The sequence below is a fragment of the Takifugu rubripes genome, chromosome 9 (genome assembly GCF_901000725.2).
Source record: "Takifugu rubripes chromosome 9, fTakRub1.2, whole genome shotgun sequence".
NCBI classification, from domain to species: domain Eukaryota; kingdom Metazoa; phylum Chordata; class Actinopteri; order Tetraodontiformes; family Tetraodontidae; genus Takifugu; species Takifugu rubripes.
Window position 1 is genome coordinate 9,357,923 of NC_042293.1, and position 20,675 is coordinate 9,378,597.

Consider the following 20,675-nt stretch of genomic DNA (forward strand, 5'->3'; position numbering starts at 1 on the left):
GATAGACAAGACTTCTGGACCGGAAGGGAAATGGAGCGATTTTTACAAAAATGTAACACCGAGTATTTACTGGATGAAAGAACACATGCTTTGGGCCGGCATGGTGCATTCTCCTTATCAGACAAGTGCTGCTCTGATGGATGTGTGTAAACACAAGTAAATCGTTTGGACACTTTGGGGAGGGGGGGAGAAAAAAAAGAAAAGAAAGAAAGACGCTAAATACGCCGGCTACACTTTCACATCACGACGGACTTTAATATAGGCGGCTTCTGCTACAGATAAATACATACTGTGGCTCTTCAAGTAAACACTGGAATGTACATCAAAGTTGGCTGTTAATGTTTTTATCCTTTTTTTCTTTTCTTTTTACAATCTTAATCACGCTTAACCCCCTTCAAGGTGAGGCTGAGACAATGATGACCGTCTGTATTTGCTGTTGCCATGACAACGTCAAGTCCCACAGAGTGATGTCATGCCAATCTGCTCCCTGCCCGACGTGCGATTATCTCCCGCGATACTCTGAGGCACTCTGGAGGGCGTCTGGGGTGCGTGCGAGCGGCGGAGGCGGCGGTCCGGGTACAGGCTGTTGTCGAAGGGCTTGCGGTGGACACACAGGACATGGGTCTTAAGGTTGCCCTTTTGGGACGCGCTGTAGGGGCAGTACCTGCACTGGAACGGCTTCCGAGCTGCAGGAAAGAGGGACAGAGAAACCAGACTTCATGTTTGTATTTTTGAACGTGTATATTTAATATTAATATTTGTAATAAATGAGCAGAATTTATGTATATTAGCATGAAAGGCAGTGTGGGAGGTTCAGAAACATTTCTGGACACATTCCAGGTGTAAATGTTGTGAATCTACTCACAAAAAGCTTTCTGAACTAATGGATTCAGCTGCTCCCTGGTAATTTAGGTTCAGAATGGAATGATGAGAAGGTATAAATCCATCCTAAAATGTTAGAAATAGCATTGTTTTGTTGAAATTTTAAGCAGTACAAAACATCTCTTTCCTGAAGATACTATATACAGTAAAAGTGGGTTGGTATACTGGAATTTCATTTGAGCGTTGTATTGTTTCATCCCCGTGGACAATGAATGCAAACAAATGCGAAAATGGACAAGAAGAGCCGGTTAATGTGACGAGTTCATGACGTAACACAGGACGCCGCACAGATTTCATGCAACAATCACACCTCTTCAGCCTCCATTCAACATGTCCGAATCTAAACACGAATCTAAATCTGTGAGGAAGCAAAACTTTGTCCACTCTCCGGGTCGGTAATGTGATTATGAATCAAATGAAAACACTTTTTATGCCCTCGTCCAGCTTCAAACAGTCGTTCCAGTTGTTCCAGGTCCTGTTTCCATTCAGACTTTAGATTCTGTGATCACCCTCAAGGCGGCTCGCTGACATTTGAGAGAGTCACTGACATTTCTGGTAAGTAGGATGATTCTGCATCAAGTTCGGTTTTGAAATGCAGCCGTGTGAGTCGTTGTGGGCCGTGAGAGCCCCCCCCCCCCCCCCCCCCCCCCCCCCCCCCCCCCCCCCCACACCCCTGACCATATGCAAACAATCAGAATGGCAGGGAAATGCAGAGATGTATTGTTAATGGTTATACTGGTGGAGTTTTCCTGGAAACTGTAATGTGACGTAGAAGCTTTCTGTGTGTGTGTGTGTGTGTGTGTGTGTGTGTGTGTGTGTGTGTGTGTGTGTGTGTGTTTGTGTGTTTGTGTGTGTGTGTCACATTCACTGTGGTTCGTATCAAAATAAAGCACCATTCTAACACCGATTTGGCCTCGTTAGAATCGGCCCCCGACGCTTTACAAGTTGACCAGTTTTCACGAAGAGTTCTAATTTACTCCAGCAGGTTTCCTGTCATAAACACAGCTGCAGGAGCGTGCACTTTAATGTGCACGGGTGTGAGAGTGGAGGAATGACAGACGTCTACAGCTGGGAGGCGAGACACGCCTGAAACTTCCTGTCTACCCCCCCTCCCACCGTTTAACGGCCACTATGTTACCGCACTGCAACCTTTGAGCATACCTGACGGAGCACAAAGGAAAAACCAACAAAAGCTGAGACGACAACATGATGCTGATAAAACTCACCTTTCTACCATGACACTTGTGCCATCTTCATCACCATCATCATCATCATCACAGCTCTATTTTTGGGGTGTTCCTTCACATCCGCCCCCCCATCAAATGCTTGAGCGTGTTTCTGTGTGATTCATGGTTACAGTAAACCATTACGTGCTGATGTCATTCGCCATCACTTCCCAAAATCGGAGAGCTCTGAGAGTCCTTTCACCCCCGCCCCCGCCTCTTCCTCTGTGTTTGCTCCTCATCACAGCTGAGACAGCTGCAGGCAACCGAAGACTCACATCCACAACAACAACTAAAAACTGTGTTTTTTTCAGGGGGGGGCAGTGGGAGAAGTCCCAGGAGGTGCAAGCAATAAAAGGTAACGCTCCATCTGTCGGCGTATAATAACCTGATGGCCGTAAAGGACACACATCCGACATTCACACACAAGTCGGAGAGAAACAGCGCGTGTGCGTTTGTGAGTTTGCAAAGTGGGGCCATTTTGGTTGATCCCCACATCTTCAAAGAGTGTGCGTGTTTGTGCGCGTGCGTGTGCGAGTGATTCAGCTTTGCCGAGATCAAGACATGAACCGTTTTGTACTTGCACCTGTTTCTCCTCTTCACTTTGTGAAGATTTGGTCAGCACTTTTGCTGCTGTTAAAATAATGCCAGGTTCAGTCTCACATAAAGGAAGCAAAAAAAGTCTGGATTTAGAGTTGAAATAGAGGAAATAAATTACCGTTGTTAGAGATAATAATTATGAAGATTTTTATAAACTGTTGCATTTCCTGACTGGTTCCACTACATCTGGACGTCATCTTCCCTGCCTGAGTCCCTCCTCTCAGTGATCCGTGATTCCCTCTTCCCTCCCGCCCATGTTAAGGGGAGGTCCGAACCGGGGCAACCTCCAAATAAGTCCCATTAATCACAAGCCAGAGTGTAATATAACTAATATTTTACAATTAGAGGAGACAGCGGTGCGCTCCGAGCCATCCATCTCGTCGCCACATGCTCCTCCACATGCAGGCCTCTCCCGCCACAGCTTCAGTCGGAGGCCGTGTAGGAAATGAGAGGGGTGGGATGGCATGGTGCTGATGGAAAGAGTGACCAAACAACAAACAAAGACCACTGCTGACTTTGTATCAGAGTGACATTGGACTGTTCCACAGGACAGTTGTGGTCGAGCAGGTCAGACAGCTCTGAGCCTTTCACTGACCTCAACGCCAGCGTGCAGCGGGGAGTTTTTTGTGCGCACATCTGTAGCAGCACATGTCACATCAAATGTTGCAACAGGAAGTTGATGACGTCCATAAACAGTGACAGATGTTTAAAATGCTTAGCTACATCCTGTCTTTTAAAGTCCCCCACCGGGCAGTGGTTTAATCAATGAAATGCGCATTTTTGTTTGGGGGAAAACAATATTAAAAATGATCTGAACATCTTTTTCTTTGCCTCACTTTAGTTTCACGCCGTTGCCATTCGGCTCAGCTGGAGCTTACCTGCTCTGTCGGAGAACTGGAGTTACCTGGGATTCTATCCGGCCTTTAAAGCAGACATTGATTGACGAGAAGAGGAATTTAAAATTTTTTAAAACAGTTTGTTGTTTCACTTTTATTGCTTCCAACATTTCATTTAGAGGTTAGTTTATGTATGAAAACATGCTGAGACTTTAAAGTTCAGTGTGGCTCTTGGAATATTGGAAGGAGGCGAAATTGTGATGGAGTCGTGTAAGCAGCAGGAACACACAGCCAACACACTTACTGCACAACATGACAGGTTTGCACCTGCATCGCGCACATGCATGTTTGTGTGTGTGTGTGTGTGTGTGTGTGTTTGTCACAGACTGAGATAATGACCATGATGACAGTGGCGGGGACGACGGGGGCCAGAGGAACTGAATGGTGACGGATGACACAGGCCTGAGCTCTGATGGTGCACAGACAGTGAGTGATGACTGCACATCCTTCCCAGCGCTCCACCCTTCATTATCTCTATGGGAAGAGCCGTGGCACAAAGGCAGGCCACGCTGCCCTCTTGCTGCCCTCGAACGACATCTGCTCACGGAGACAGCCGCGCTACCGCTCCTCTTTCACCTCGCTGTCGCTCCATCTATCTCCATCTATGGTGATCTTTCTCACTGCCCCCCCCCCCCCCCCCTCCATGTCACCCACTCCACAGAGGGTATGCAGAGGTCAGACAATGAGATAATGACTCAACCCTTTCAACCTTTCAAATCAGAGCCCTTTCTTTCGCTCCGCCCTCTTCTTTCATTCTTAATTCTTTCTCTATTGATCTTCTCATATTCACATGTTCTCATGTCTGTGATATCACAGAGGAGATAGCTGCTTCAGTTATGTTAAAACCTGGGGGTAAATTCAACACTTGAAATTGCACTGCTTTTCTTTAGACCAGATGATCCCTGGCCTTTCAGTATATGTTGGTAGAAGAGCAACTCCAATGCTATTGCTTAATTATGACAAATGGTTGAATCTTTCACAAAGAAGCGTCACTTAATGTTTAAAGATGCATAAATGTGCATCAGCAATCTGGTCCCAAAGGCCTTAAAAATTCCAGATTAGATCTAACCCTTTTAGTTATCACGATTCAAACTTTCACAACTGTCTAGCATGGTTGTAAAAAAAAAAAAATCAATTTTAAAATATCAGAAATATATCATGGAATCCATCAGTTCCATGGGAAAAATCCCAACGTGTCAGAACGCCTCATTGAATGGCAAAGGTTTCCATCTAGTGGACCAGTATGCACATTGCACATATTGAGCTTGACTAAATCACGGGGATGGGGGGGTCCAGGGGAGACTAATGAGCATGCAGACAGGTTCAACCAGAGGTCACCATCTGGCCAATTACCACTGCTGGCACACTGGAGCTGACCTGAACTGTCATCACAAACACATCACTCCATGTCCAAACTGCCCGGCAATATGTCACCGTGCCACTCGACGTGCCACACAGCACGGAGAGGATGGAGCAGAGGGAGACGGCCCCCATGACAAGGCCACCTGGTCTGCACTGCAGACAGGACACGCTACCGGGCCACCTGCTCGGCTCACATTTGGAGGACACTCGGCAGTCTCTCAATGTCAGCTAACCGTCTCGGTGACCGGTTTGACTGACAGGTGTTTATTGTGTCTTTGACATCTACTTCCTGAAAGGGATGAAAACAGGGAGGATCAGCTTGCAGCAAATATTAGCAGAATGTTGCCGGAAATCTGCCAGAAATCAAAAAGTGCACGTTGTGCTCCATTCAGGGTAATAAAACAGTTTTTTGAAAAATCCATAAAAAGGTTCACACAGATACATCTGCCAACTATTGTAAATCTCCTTATTGTACCAAATAAAAGTAAGATAATACACGCGGACAGCATGACAACGACGACGGGAGTGGAAACGGAGGACTGTGCTTTGGCATATTATTGGAACCATCTGCACAAAAACACAAATCTACATCTTCTGCTGTTGGAATCATAAAGAAAGGGGAACAGATGTTAATCCCTAATGGAGTTGACAGGCACTTTCCTGTCTTTCACATGAACATATTGAGTTTCTGAATAAAGGGGGGGGGGTATCAGAGGGAAGGTGTATCGTGTTGCACTCATAATACATGCATATCAAAGACCCCAGCTGTTGGATTCCCTCTCCTGAGAGACAGCATTATTAAATCTGCACTCAGCAAGCATATCGCACCAGCACAAGAGCTTAAGCCTCTCCATCAGCAGGCTCCATTGGTTTGGAAGATTTGTAAGCTATCACAGGAGGAGATTATATCACCTCTTAAACCGTGGGCCTAATCAGTGCTACACACCTGTCACACCTGTGTCTTCTTTAACCATTATTGGGGATCAAAGACAGGATCCTGAAGGGGGGAAATAGAACTGTTCTTCATAGGAAAAAAAAGTTGTTTTTCTTTTTTCTCTTCACACACTCACACTCACTTTCACGCCTTTGCAGTCAGGTGACTTAGCAGACGTATTGAGTAATATATATTTATATATATTTTGGGTGGATTACAGCAGCATTGTCACAAGTGTGAAGCATTTGCACACATTTTGCAGCAGTTATTTTCACATGCTTATAAATAGTAGCTGGTTATGATAATACCATCTGCACCGATCTGTCACATTAACATGAAAGGGTGTCAAATGGAAAAAAGTAGGACCATGCAATGTCCACTAGATGGCAGGAGACACTTTCAGAACAGGTAGCTGGAAGCGGTGACTTCCACATGTGGGGTGAATCCTATACTGATGCTCACCTGATGTAACATCCTTCTCCATGCCACCCCCGCCGTTCACACCGACTCTGTGTGCACTGGCAGATGTGCTGCTCACGCTCCCCTGAGACCTGAGGAAGGACAGTAGGCTGGCCTGGTGCTGATGATGATCCGGCTGTCCTGGTGTCAGGTTCTCCAGGGAGGAGATGGGAGATTCGCTCAGGCCCCTGCCCCAAAAAGCCTGCCTGTTTTTCTCGGCAGGGCACTGGAAATCGGTACCGCTCTGCACCACCTCCTCTGGCTCGATATCGTTTTTCAGCATCTTCCACTTGGCAGCATCATCATTTTCCTCTTCCGGCGCCTGCTCGGTTTTCTCAAACACGCCATCGCTGCCGTCTGCGTGCTGCGGATTCTTGTTTTCTCTTGTTCCCTGCGCCAAAAGGTCAGACTGATAGGTGGGTTTCACGCCGAGCTCACCTGCGGCTTTGGAGTAACTTTGTAGCTGTTGGGTAATGGAGGAGGAGAGTCCATTACTAAAAATACCAGCCATCTGCACCAGCGCAGCGGGGGTCATGACAGACTCTGGCCGGATGGACAAATCCAGAGGCTCGAACTGGGACTTCCTGGTGGGAGCGGACGAAGAGCCATTCACATCCGCGCCTTTGTCGGCGAGCTCGGACGGTTTGGCGAGGAGCAGGGCATTTTCACCCAGGCTTTCCAGGCCAAGGTAGTGACCCGGAGCCGCACTCCAGCCTTCCCTGGATGCGGGCATGAGCTTGGGTTTGGGGCTGGAGCTGCTGTTGGTGGGCTGCATTGGAGAGGAAAGATCTCTGCTGGTTTGCCAGCGGGGGAAGGGGAAGTCATCCTGATAGAAACCAAGGGGGGCCCTCTGTGCAGCGCTGGAGGGTGGACACCTGTAGGCTTTTTCACCTGATACTGACAAGAAGAAGAGAAGCAAAGACGCACTTCAAATTAGAAAACAGTGTCTTTAAGATGCGCTGAAGCTGAGCTTTCTCAGAAATGTATGCACCAACAACTGTTGTCTAAACATGAAAAATGTTGCAATCCTGCATCAGGCTGAGTTGAATGATTTAAGTGCTGCCCTGCAGTAAATCAAGCTTGTAATCAGCTTTCAGCTCCAGTGATCCATCATTTTACAGTATGGACGCCACCACCGTGCGCAATAAACACACCCAGAGATGTTAACACCAAACGAGATTCTTCCAGAAATAATAAACAGAGAAATTTAAAGCAACTAGAACGAGGCAGATGTCGGAGAAGAGAAGCTCATTCCATCAAAACTGGTAAGTGGGTTTCCGAGTCAGAAATAACGAAGTCCAACACGTGAGGAGCACTGATTAACCGCAGCATGCCCCCGTGCTGAGTTTATTTTTGCCTCATACATGAAAAATGGTGTGTTCGGACCATAATTCAGAAAGTACAAAGTGTATTATTGTGCGGAATGACAAAGGGCAATTTTTCTCCTTTTAGCAGCGTGAAAAATACCCGTCTAGAAAGGAGGTTTGATCCCACTCACCGTAACTTTTAATTAAAGGCAATTTCAACGCCTTCCGCCCTCTGTTTACCTACGCTTTAATCCTTATAGCTGCTGCAGAGGCTCCCTCTGGGGTTAAACACACTTTCTGTCACCGTTTTTTGAGTTAGCGGTTGTCTGAGACCCCGGCGTTGTGCTGTCTTTAAACAGCCCAGCTGTTTCGCTGCCATTCCAATTACAGTAAAAGTCATCTGACGCCATTAAGCCACAAATATTGGCAGTTTATTGCCCAACACTCTCCTGGCATTTGAAGGTCAGGTCATACATTATACTGTGTCTTTTAGGGATGCGTCTGGGATGGCGAGATAAACCCACCACCATTAATTTAATTCTATGCATATTGATGCCTTATTGTTCTTCTTTAATGGACTAATATCTTAGTTACAACAGTGATTCATTCTTGCCAGAGAAATATCAATTTCATACGCCTCAAGTTCTGACCTGGGGGATATTCTCAGAGGTAAACAAAAATCTAATGATCTGCAGTTGTTGCTTTACTTTGCCCCTGACTTTAATAGAACCTCCCCGCGCCCGCGTGAGCCGAACGCCACTAAAAGGATGGCTGTTTTTATGCCGCGTGAGACATACAACACCATAAAATGACATCTACATAATAACCAAATAGAGCTGAATCTAATGAAATAGAAAAATCCCTGCTGAAATAGCAAATTCGTGCCCTCGATATGAAGACGCGCAGCCCTGGTTGTGTGCTGCCATTGAACGTACACATCGATTGTGTGTGTTGACGTGCGTGGGCGTGCAAGAGCGGGAAGGAGACAACAGCGCCACACCCTTGTGTCCAGTAACAGACCAAAAAAAAAAAAAAAAGAAACCACACACATCCAAACAGCTTAATGGGACTCTGTCAGACACGCCATATATCTCAATTACTCTGTGGCTTAAATTACGATGACATTATCGTCCAGCCCCAAATGCACAAAAACGTATATCTGGCCTCATCTTTGTGAGCGAGGACCTTCCTAAACCCATTTGCCAGCCATCACCGAGAGCGGTAAAGCAACACAAAGAGTGAAGACTGGCTTCTTTTCTCTTTTTTTTCTCTCTCCCCCCTTCCTTTGGACGGATGCCATCTTTGTGATTGCCTGGTTCATGCTAACTTAATCAGTTTAAGATTTACTTACACTGCCGAGGCTCACATTATGTGTGGGGAGTAATTTTAGAGCTTAGATTTATCAACCAAAACTCCAATTACCGCATCATTACAAACCCTGGCCTCCCTCACCTAACATGGAGCATCTAATGAAGTGGCGTCTGCACGAGTCATCCGCCCTCGCCGGGTGTGTGTGAGGGAGACGAAAAGGTAAATATAAAAAGAATAAATGCCGTTTCACACAAAGGAGCACGGCGGCTGAGGCTGCGGCCAGACTTTTATTTCATATGGAAATAGACTTTTAAGATTTACAGCCACGCATCACCCGTCGGCGCAATCATGGGTTCACATATTTTGCTTACATAGGCATTTGGCATTTATATAGTCGCTATCAAAACTCTATACAAGCAGGTTTTTGGCTCTTTGTGCGCATGCAATCATGCACCTGAAATGCAAAGCGGAGATACATACTGGCTGCGGTGGTTTAAGATGAAACAGAGAGAGGGAGAGGCACACAAGACTGGAGAGAAAAACAGGGGCACCAGATGTTCTTTGATGTTTATAATAGCATATATTATTAATATTAATTAGACCACATAGTCAATGACGCATTTGGGATGTTTCCAAGTCAATTAAGCCAAATGGCATTCAGGAGACGGCGGAACAATATTTCAAGGCAGGTGTTCAGAACTCCCTGGGTAAATCTTTTTATCTGCATGCTAGGAAAACAAGCATTTTGAGCTTAATTTGAGCCTCATATCTGTAATAATAATTAAAAAGAGGATTAAAAGACAGAAGTGAGAGGGAGATGGAAAAGCCAACAGGTAATCAGTGCAGACGAACCCGTCAGACTCTGTTTTCTGAGGAAGTGCCAGAGTGGGTCCGATCTTGTTTGGTTAAAAGATGTTTGTCTGTGGAACGGTTGTGCGAACACCGATACCCCGTACGGCCACCTGCTTCAGCTGCACAACCTCTGCCTGACATTAACAGCGTTTTCTTGTGCCTGATTATTATTGCAGGCTGTCTTTGCTGCAAAAAACTCAGAAAATCAGGAGGAAAATACATGCGGGGACGTCATTATATGGTGTCTGCTCATTGACCTTGAGGTTAAGTGTATTGAATGGGACTAATTAATAACTGCCAGAGCATTTTGTGTTTGTTAGCCATGTCTTAAATTCCAACTCAAGCTCTAACTGGTCCAATGTAGGTCAGAGGCCCAAAGAACGCACCCTTCATTAGTTTATCGTTTCACTCTCAATGATGGATTATTATTAAAGTCAAGTCTGCATTTTCGAATCTCTCCTGATTTGATATTGAGGAGTAATCTGTAGCACATGTCTCCTATTGAACAACAGCGAGAATTCGAATATATGATGGGGAGCACTTGAAGCAGAAGTCTAATTCCGGTGCCGTATCTGGACGTATCAGGCAAAGGAGCCGTCCCTCACTCTGACAGCCGTGACTGTACTATATTTGCTATCCATATTGAGAACATCAATAACTTCATGACCACCATAGGCCGACTATGAATAATGCAGCCAGTAATTCTGGACTAATCAATGTTCCTCAAGCTGAACATCTGGCAGCGGTAATTCTTCCTCAGCATCTCCGCTCTCCTGAATTAGAAAACACCCGCTCTCTTCCACCGCGTCCAGCCGCCAAGAGAGGCTAGACTTGATCAGTTTCACCCCCACCCCCCCACCCCACCCCGAAAAAAGTTATCCCTGTTATTAAACCCTCATCAAGTGGTGCGTGTTCTCCATATGCGTAGGATTTACCTATCTGTCCCGCAGCAGACCTGTGTGTTGAGCTGGGGCCAGCAGTGTGTGATTGTGTTAATTAATCTGTCATTGTGAGCGCAGGGAGCAGCTGCAGAGGTCTCTGGGATATATTGTCAGAGCTAAACAATGCGGTGCTAAGCCCCAAGAGTGAGTCTACCATTACACAAGACTAAGAACAGAGAGCAGAGGAGGAGAGCGAGGGAGAGGGAGAGAGACGGCTGGATCCATCATTGACTAAAGCAATGACGCCTGACCTTTACAATGAATTAGTTTCCATGCTTAATATTGACTGAAATTAGAGTCTGATACTGAATGTGCCATCCCAGAACTGCATGCGCTCAAATCCTCAGCAAGCCAGCGATCATAAATGTTTCTGGGAGTGATACCGTATGGTCGGGGCGATAGGGGAGGAGAGAGAAAGTAAAAACAATGGAGCCGGGATCTATTTTTTAAAGAGCAACCGGAGCGGGATTTGGACACAAACTGTCAGCATTTACATGTAAATATGCAGATAGCTGTCTGTGTGTACAATGTGGAAACAAAGCATCTAATAAGATTAAACCTGATCCATTTATCTCCTCTATGCTGCAAACATTTAAGAGGATACTGGATCCAATCCCACCAGAATGCATCTGACTTGTACTCCACCGACTGTGACTACTTTAGTTATAAGCTATGATTACGAGAATGGATTTATTTCCCTTCTCTTAGCAACGCCGCTTTCAGCTATTTGGACCCATTCAAACGTGTTAGCAGGATGCCATGACAAGAAAGGCATTTGCCCGGGCCGAATCATCCGAATCACCAGGTGGAACAGAAGACTATCAATAAAAATACCAGGTGGTAGATCAAATCATAAAAATCACTGGGTGGTATATATCAAATCATTAAAAACACCAGATGGCATACATTAACATCTTGTGCCCCCGCAGGCAAGGGGTGGGGATGTGACAAATAAAAAATAGAGGGTACTAATTATCCCCACAATTCAACAAGATGCCATTATCAGTAAAAGGAACAAAGTCCTCGTGCATGACTGTAATGTGTGTGGTGCTGACCCAGTGAGCCCGTCTATGACTAAAAAGACGTTACTGGAAACTACTCCAGCATCACTATGATGTTTTATTGTCCTGTTTACACCCTTTAAATTGATTTAAGTTTTTTCTTTCTGTTCTTCAAAAGCAAAACATTTAATAATCACCTGAAGCTGTGGGAGAAGACGGTGGACCGGCATCAAAGGTGCTGCCAGAGTGGGAATCGCCCATCTCTGCATTGATCTCGGTCGGCCCAGGGTGACCGGCGCTTCCTGGGCTGCCGGTTCTACTCAAGGCCTGGGTGTCTGGATCACTGAGACTCACTCTTGCCTCATCTGGACCCCTGTCAGGTGGGTACGGCGTGCCCTGCTGCTGGTCTTTAGCAGAGAACATTTGCTGTTCGACAGGAAAGCCCGACGTCATGATCTGCCAGCCTGGGTAGCTGTTGAGCGTTTCTCTGCTCGAAATGACCTTCTGCAGATATTCCATGCCATTGGAGCTCAGCGGAGAGTGGAGATTATTCAGGCTGCTTTCAGCATCTGTTAGAAGGCCCGGGCCCGAGGAGATCATCCTCCCTAACATCTCCCTGACCTTCATGTCGATACCCGCTGTGGTCAGTATCTGGCTGTAATCTTGGTGTTCGGCTCTGTCAGCTGCCACGAACCTGCTTTGAAGGTTGGAGACGTACTGAGGAAAGAGGCTGCCGTGACGCTCTTGAATCACATGACCCATCTTATCAGATGTGTCGTGGTCAGAAGGGAGATGATGCTTCGCAGCCAGCTTGTTGAGATGGACCTTCATGTGGTTCTTGAGAAACCAGGGCTCTTTGAATCGGCGGCCGCAGATTTGACAGCAGTGCTCAAAAGAGTCTTTGTGTTTCCTCATGTGCCCCTTTAGAAACCAGGCCTGGCTAAAGGTCTGACCGCACACCTCACATGGGAATTCCCCCGCAGGTTTCCTCTTGTCGCCAGCTCCTGTCGTGGTCTTCTGCCCTGTGCTGGAGTCAGCAGTTATGTGTGCCATCTCGACATGGCCGATGAGTTCCTCCTCATGTGAGGCAGCAAACTCGCACAGGGTACATTTGTAGGGCTTGTGCAGGATCCTGATGTGGCGCTCCAGCTCCTGCTGCTTCCTAAATTTTCCTTTGCAGAAGGAGCAGCGGAAGCCGCTGGTCTGCGGCTGGATGGGATCCTCAGGAGCAGAGGTCGCCTGGGGAGAGGTGGTCGCCTGTGACTGGCCCTCGGTGAGAGAGTTTGTTAAGAACGAGGGTTGAGAATGGACAGTTTGGGGATTCCGAAGTTGACTTATGCTAGTGGGCTGTGGCTGATTGGACAGACCATTCCGTGTCTGCCTGTCTCTAAGTATTGCCCTTTCCTCCAGCTCATGGAGGAGCCTGTTCTCCTCCCTGATTCGCCCCCGGCCTTTACCCAGGATACCTTGTTTGTGAGTACGGAGGTGTATCTTCAGGTTGCCCTTCTGGGCAGCCCTGTGATCACAGTACGGGCACTTGAAGGGCTTCTCCCCGGTGTGTGTGCGCATGTGAAGGGAAAGGATGCTATTAAAGCGGAAACGTTTGCCACATAACGGACACGGGTACTTCCTGTTCTTGCGGCCATCGTCTGGGGTGGAATTCACCTGTGAGATGATGCTTTGATTGGTGACTCTTAAGAACTGGGAAAGCTCTGCCCTCCCATTCATACTGCTTAGAATTCTTGCATCCATTATTTGATTAGCCAGGAGTGCCATCTGGCTCCTAATTGGGTGGACGGGCAGGGTAATAAAGCTGTCCTTTGAGGGATTGGCTGCTGTTACAGAATGGTGGTCACGGGAGTCTAAGTGGAACAGTCCAAAGGTTGCCGCTGAGTGCTGACTGAGGGCTTATTTGGTTGCTACAGGATGTGGATTCATGCTGCTCAGATGAAAGGCTTCCTTGACGTAGCTCAACCCTAAAGAAAAAAAACAAAAGCAACATTGAATATTTCCAAATTTTTGCAAAAAAACCCAACTGACCAATCGAACGTCAGCGGGGATATGAGGCACCACTTAGGCGAATCTGTACGTCTGCAAAATGCCAAATGATGCAGCACAAATAGGTCAGGAAACAGAGCAACGGTTTTGACTAAAGACTCTCCGGATTCAGGTTATTGTTGGTGACTGAAAACGCTGATTAAGTCTAACCACAAAGGCTTCCTCAACAAATATCTCATCTTCACTGAAGGCTAATGTGAACATCTTTGTCTTGATCTTATTTTGTAACTGACAAAAAAAAAAAATACTCAGCAGCAACGCAAACATCAAAGAGTACCTGTTTCTACTTGAGTTGCTCCAAAGATTAAAAGTGAAAGTGTTAAGCTTTTTCAGCAGGTCTGCTGCATATTTGAATAAAACATTTAGCTGCATAATTACAGCATGTCATAGCATTCAGAGAATATAAACAACTTGATGATGCAAAAATTGCAAAGTAAATTCAGAGAGGAAAAAAAAACGGGAGATCCAATAGGCCTGTTTTTTTTTTTTTTCATTTTTTTATCCCCTGTCCGGTTTTCCTGTTTTGATCCAACGACTGTAGAAACAAAACAAAGCCTCAAATTCACTTGGTGCTACAATGGTGGAGGTCACAGACGCGAGCCCTGTGCAGCGCCGGTGCAGCACCAAAGGGCACAGAACAAAGCCTGTACTGTCCACGCTGAATTAACACGGGCTTACATCATCCTGGAATACAACCTCAGTCAGCCCTGAAAATGATGTATACAACGACACACAGATATCAAATGGGCTGCGGTGGATGGCGTGCGGCTGCCCTACATCAGAAATCAATGTAAACATACAGTGCTCTCCAAATTGCATCTTACAAGTGATTCCTTTCACATGCATAGAGTGGATCGGCTTCATTTCTCATTGTGTTTCTTTGCTCGGTCCTCTATTGGGTTTGTTTTTTAGTGAGTATTGGACTATTATTGAGTCTACATCTTTAAAATAGAATGTGCTTGTGTGTGCAAGTGTGGTCACCTGGTATTCACAGCTTAGCATATCCCTACAAAAGAAATCAAGATGCTAACTGTAATGTAGCTAAAGTGTGCACGGATAAAATCGCTGGCAAGGAGTGTGAGCCACCTGCCGCCCCTGTTACTTATAGCCCTTAGCGATGCCAGTCAGTCATGAAGCTGCTGCACAGGAAGCCGTACAGATGCGGAACAGGTCGGCTTGGCTGGCAAGAAAGGCCTGTCTGCTCCGAGCTGGGATCAATGTGAGGATGCGGACCTGACCTAATCATATCTGACAGGTAGAAAGTGAGAGAACCATATTTGCATAGACTAGATGCACTTCATATTTGCTAAAGTGGTATTCTTCTGATTAACTAAGCATACCAATGAGGCCTAAAGCATGTGTACGTGCAAGTGCCTGTGTGTGTTCTGTAGGATTGTAGCAAGCGGTGCAGACGAGAGCAGGCTACGGGGCAACGAGGTGCTTTCTCTGTCGGCACAGATTAGGCTCTTTTTGTGCAGAATGAGAGAGAGAGAGCCTGATTGTTATTAAGCATGTTGTCACAGCATCGCCTCTTAGGTGTGACGTGCATAGACGAACAAGGAGCAGGTGTGATTTCGCGCAGGCAATAAGAGAATAAACCAAAATGTGACACACACGCAATTAGACTAGCCATGGGAGTTGTGCATTCCTGATGATTTGGGATCTGATCATATCCAAAATGGCTGCATTTATTTTTACTGCAGTCCCAGATTCTATATTTCAATATCTAATCTGCACAAGGGTGGAAATGCAATCTTTTTTATTTTTGTAGTTGCAGCACACTGTCAACTAGGATGGATGGACGATATTGTAAATCCATAGAGTGGTGACACTGGAATGAAACGCATGACTGAAATTTATAGATCAGTCGTGCATTTTTCATATTGCTTTTTAACAGCAGTTAAAATGCATTAATAATTTATGTGGACGGCTACAATGAATGCACCACAAACATCTATATGAGCCTGCAACCAACAGTTACAGCAACACATCTACAGTAATGCAGAGTGAGATACCTGTCTGTCTGTCTGTCTGTCTGTCTGTCTGTCTGTCTGTCTGTCTGTCTGTCTGTCTGTCTGTCTGTCTGTCTGTCTGTCTATGTCCACTGTAAAATGTCTGATTAAAGCATGGAAAAGATGAGTGATTCAGTTTTAAACATGACTAAATTTATGCAATTATATGTAGTTGATATTCATGAAAGCGAGTTGATGCTAAAATACATTAAATCCATCAAAATCCATCAAATCCATAGTGTGGCGCTAAAACACATCAGCTGACCTCTCATATTCTTTGTAACATTGTTCTGCCTTCTCAAATATAACATAATATCAGATCACGCTTTTCAAAATTCTTGGAATTCCCTGAAGTTCCCAGTTTGCTCACAACAACAGTTTGATTCATTACTCCAGAGCAGGATTATGTGCCAGGCATTATACCCCTTGTGTTTCACTTCACCCACACACCCACCCACCAAACCAGCCATCCAACTATCCTGTGGCCTGCCCTGTCAGGGGATGAACAGGCAGCATAAGAGAGGGCAGTGGCAGCACAACTGCCCACTATGACCTCTACAAAAGATAGCACCCATATATTTCTGACAGCCAGATTAATGAAACCCTATAGGAGCTTCTCTGTAGGCCCCACCAAAAGCCTGACGGAGACAGAATAGTCTAACCGGCACCATTCATTACTGCAGGAGCACAGAAAGAGCACACACAGCACTGACAAACTAGCTCCTTGTGAGTAATAGCTAAAGAACTCATAAAGAACTACATACACATTTGTTGTGGATGCAGTAAATCCATGTCATTCTGTTTACAACTATCAAAAATCTGGCTTCTGCCCTGCTAAAATAAATCAGGCACTTGCGAGGCAGAGGTGAAGCTCTCTGGAGTTCCCGACATGCTCACCGACGGGAAGCCTACCCTAAATTCCGTTTGGCATCGGGAGCGCCGAACACAACAGCGGGATAATTTATGGAAAAAAGTGAAGAAACCGTTGGAAGTGCAGGTTTGTCTGAGGGTGACCAGCTGTGTCCACGGCTCATTCAGATGACAAGTGGTTCACAAATCACATTTATGCAGAAGGAAGGGATGCGACGTTGATTAAGTATGTATGTGTGGGGAAAATGATCACCTCAGCATGCACTTATGGTCCAGTGTTCCTATTCTTCATTTTGTGTGTATGTGTGTGTGTGTGTGTGTGTATTTGTGTGTATCTGTGTGTATTTGTGTGTCTACTTGCATGCATGCGTGTGCGAGATACAGCTAAACTGAGCATTCATAAAATGCTCTGGTGCGTTCAATGGCACTCACACGGAGTAAAGCACAAGGATGTATAAACATGGTTTCCACAACTCGTTGACATCATCTCATCAGACACCCACTCTTTGTCTCTCTCTCTCTCACACACACACACACACACACACACACACACACACACACACACACACACAGGCATGTGCGTATAGAAAGTATTTTAAATCACTAATGTGTAAACAGTTGCTCTTGTTTGCACAGACCACCTGTTCTTTCTGGACACAAACAACGCTCTGGCGTACGACATGGTTTGTTAACAGTGTGGGGTGCATTGGGGATGCCTTGCACAAGAGAAGCTTATCCGCATGGTGTAGACTGCATCAGATGGTTTGGCCCTGCAGGACGGAAGCCAGCTTTAACAGAACCCACGCGGATCTCAAAGAACGATCTTCGGTTCTCAGCACCTTGACACGTTTTTCAGTCTCGAGGAGGAGAACTTCCAGCAAAAGATGACAGGAATGCAAAAGCCAAATTTCCGTCACTGCCTCCTTCACAGCGACTGGACAGCGTCGCCAGCGCATCAGCTCTTTTGCTCAATATCAACAAAATGACGGGTCTGCTTTTCAAAAGCAAAAGCACTTGGAGGCACAATAACAAAAGTCATTAAAGGAGTCATCGCAGAATCGCAGCAGGAGTCTGGTAATGCCACTTACAGTAGCTCATTAAGCTATGGTATCTACAGGAAAAACACTGACAAACAAAGAGCATAATCCAAGGCACATTAACTGGCCTGATAATTCAATGAACCCTCATTTGGCAGCCATCTTGCACTTGTGATGGTCTTTTTTTTCCGCTGGAGCAGCACAGCACAGGCCCCTCATGAAGTTCTTCTCTCTCTCTCTTTCTCGCAAACACACACATACACGTACACACACACACACACACTATCTATCCTTCTCCCTATCTCCCGCGTTCTCTAAAACAACAAAACATCCACCATTAGACAACGGGGTAGCAGCGTAATTAGAAAATGACTTCCTTTGCAATCCTAGCTAAGTAGTTTACACACTGTAATTACAGGGACAAAATCATCTTTTCATCATTTGCTGATTGAGCTCATCAACCCAGTGGGATCCCAGGACTGTGCTCAGGCAACATCTGGGCTAAGAGAATTAGCCTTTATTTTAGCAGGCCTTCCACAGCAGCGGGAACACCGGACACCCGCACGGGTCTCTTTCCTTCTTTTTTCTTTTTTTTCAGAGTGTTGTGGAGTGAAGTGTTCTTGCCTCTGTACACTGAAGTGCTCAGCCTTTACTTGATACAAGAAGAGACAGTTTGGGAGGAGCACAAGATCGCTGCGTGCTAACAGCTTTTCCCACGCTTTCAAAAATGCCATATCGAACTTTGACTCCCCCTCGGAGCTGCTCCTGCGCTTGAATCGGAGCATTGAAGACTGACCTTGGAGCAAAACGGCGTGCCATTTCACGGAGGCTGCTGTGTTTACTCTCATTCTCCGCGCGCCCTGAGCCTTGACTTTCTAACAAACACGCCTGGTCACGAGCTGAAGGTGAAGTGCTTTCATCCGTCTATGTCCTGTGGAAGGGCTCAGTCTCTCTGTGTTGGCAACAGTGGCAAGTGTTTAATGTGGCAGCTGTTAGCCTCGTGGATTTTCACTAATCACTCTCTCCTGATTACTCTGATGAGTGCATGATGCTCTTAAATAATCAACCCGCAATGAAAAAAAAAAGAAAAATAATTATCATCATCTCCCTAAGTAGTGCAGCTGCACCCGCCTGCAATAATTACAACTAGAACAGGGCGCCTTCTCTCGTCACTTACAACCACTTATTATTAGAGATAACGCTAATTGGTGCAGTGGTGGGCGACAATTCTTCATGGAGTTCACCATAAAAAGCCAAACCTTGGAAGTTACGGCCCATCGGTGGCCTTAAAGCGAAGGTGCGGCGCTCGCCATCACACGCAGAGACGCACCAATGATCTGATCCAGGGGAGCAGTAGATGTCCTATCAGCGGCCCCACGGTTGCGTCGCCGCCGTGCCCTCTACTCTGCCCCTCCCCCCACTCCCGGTATCAGCCTGGCAGACACAATTAACATTTTCATAAAAACAATTCCCTGCCTCCAATAGTCCAATGTAATTTGTTTTCCATCTCTGTTCATTAATCATTGTTTAAATCGGTGAGCCATCCCCTCCACTCTGCCATCTGCACTCAGCTGTGTTACAGATATGACACCTTCCCCCTTAATGGGAGCTGACAGCCAGGAGAGGAGCCCCATGGAAAATAGCTTCCTGCATGTGCACTTCGGGCTCACACACTGCCAGCAGGTGAGAGCAGGGCATTTAATGGATTCTGATTAATCTCAAAGGCAAATAACATTATACTACAACACCCGGAATGCCACAATGTCTGAAAAATCTATAGCGCCGAGCAACCAGGCCAGAAGTTTTTAATACACACGGTCAAATCTATCCCACATTCCATCCAAGTTGTTTGCCTTTTAAATCTATATTTTTTTTTGCTCTATCTCCACCGAAATTAGTGCAGTGTTCCCACAATATGCTATTGTTTTCCTGGAATTGGGAGCAAGGTTATTAATTATTCACTGTTGTGTTCTCATATGAGGGGGCTATGCTTTTCACTCTATTGCCTCATAGCTCAAATACTTAGGGCCATGGTGCTTGGGCAAATTTCACGAGGCAACATCACAGAGATATTATTATCACGAGGCAGACACTGAGGAGATTAAAACTTTCCTGAAGAGTTGGAGTCGACTCGAATCGGGCCCAAGTACTTCCAAGTGGCGGGATTTTTCATGGAGTCGGCATGCGAGGGACAAATGAAATGACTTTTGCTCCTTGCTGTTTTTCCTTATAAGTAAGCCCCCGTTTAAGCCCAACCGGAGGTTATCCGAGGGTTTATCCTGGGGAGGGTTGGGGGGAGGGGGTAGCGGTGGTGTTATTCTCAGTGTGGCGAGCCAAAAAGTTCATCTGGCCTGTTGATTTCAGCGTGGATTACAGATATTCAAATCATGTGCCTGTTGTTCAAACAAGTGCCTCTATCAGGGGAGAAAGTTGCCAAGCAGAGCTTTGTCGCGTAAGCTGTGTGATTTTACTGCACCATAATGAAAAACACGGTGGCACTGTACAGTTTCCTCTGCCCGAGCCCCCTCGGTTGTGGTGCTAGGGCCATTTAACTTTTGAGTCAGAAACAGAATCACCTGAGCATACCTGCCAACATATCCCAGACATCCCTGACTCCTTTTTTGGAGCGGAGGAAGGGGGATAACAGCAGCAGCAAATGATGTGTATATTCAAAACTGAATATTTCATGTTGATTGATCACACTGACTGCCACCCACCTGCTCCTCCTCCTGTCCCACCGGAGCTGGCATGAGGAGAATTTGGTAATTGAGAAGAGCAGCGCATGGTCTCTCTTTGCTCGCATATGACAGATGGGGCATCATCGCTTCAAAGGAGAGCATTTGGAAACGGGAGGAAAGGGGGCGAGGAGGATGAGGAGGAGAAGGAGGAGGAGGAAAAGGAGGAGGAGGGGTTGGTGGGGGTTCACAGGG

General features: G+C 46.1%; 1 protein-coding gene across 1 annotated transcript; it reads right to left on the reverse strand.

Moving 5' to 3' along the window:
* Positions 1-229: 229 nt before the first annotated feature.
* LOC101063362 (uncharacterized) lies at positions 230-14,509 on the reverse strand. Its single transcript, XM_029842074.1, has 5 exons — positions 14,505-14,509; positions 13,809-13,859; positions 11,966-13,668; positions 6,360-7,253; positions 230-686 (listed from the first exon to the last, which is right to left on the reverse strand). The coding sequence occupies exons 1-5, from the start codon at positions 14,507-14,509 to the stop codon at positions 451-453; spliced, it is 2,889 nt and encodes a 962-aa protein (XP_029697934.1). The 3' UTR covers positions 230-450.
* Between the last annotated feature and the right edge of the window lie 6,166 nt (positions 14,510-20,675).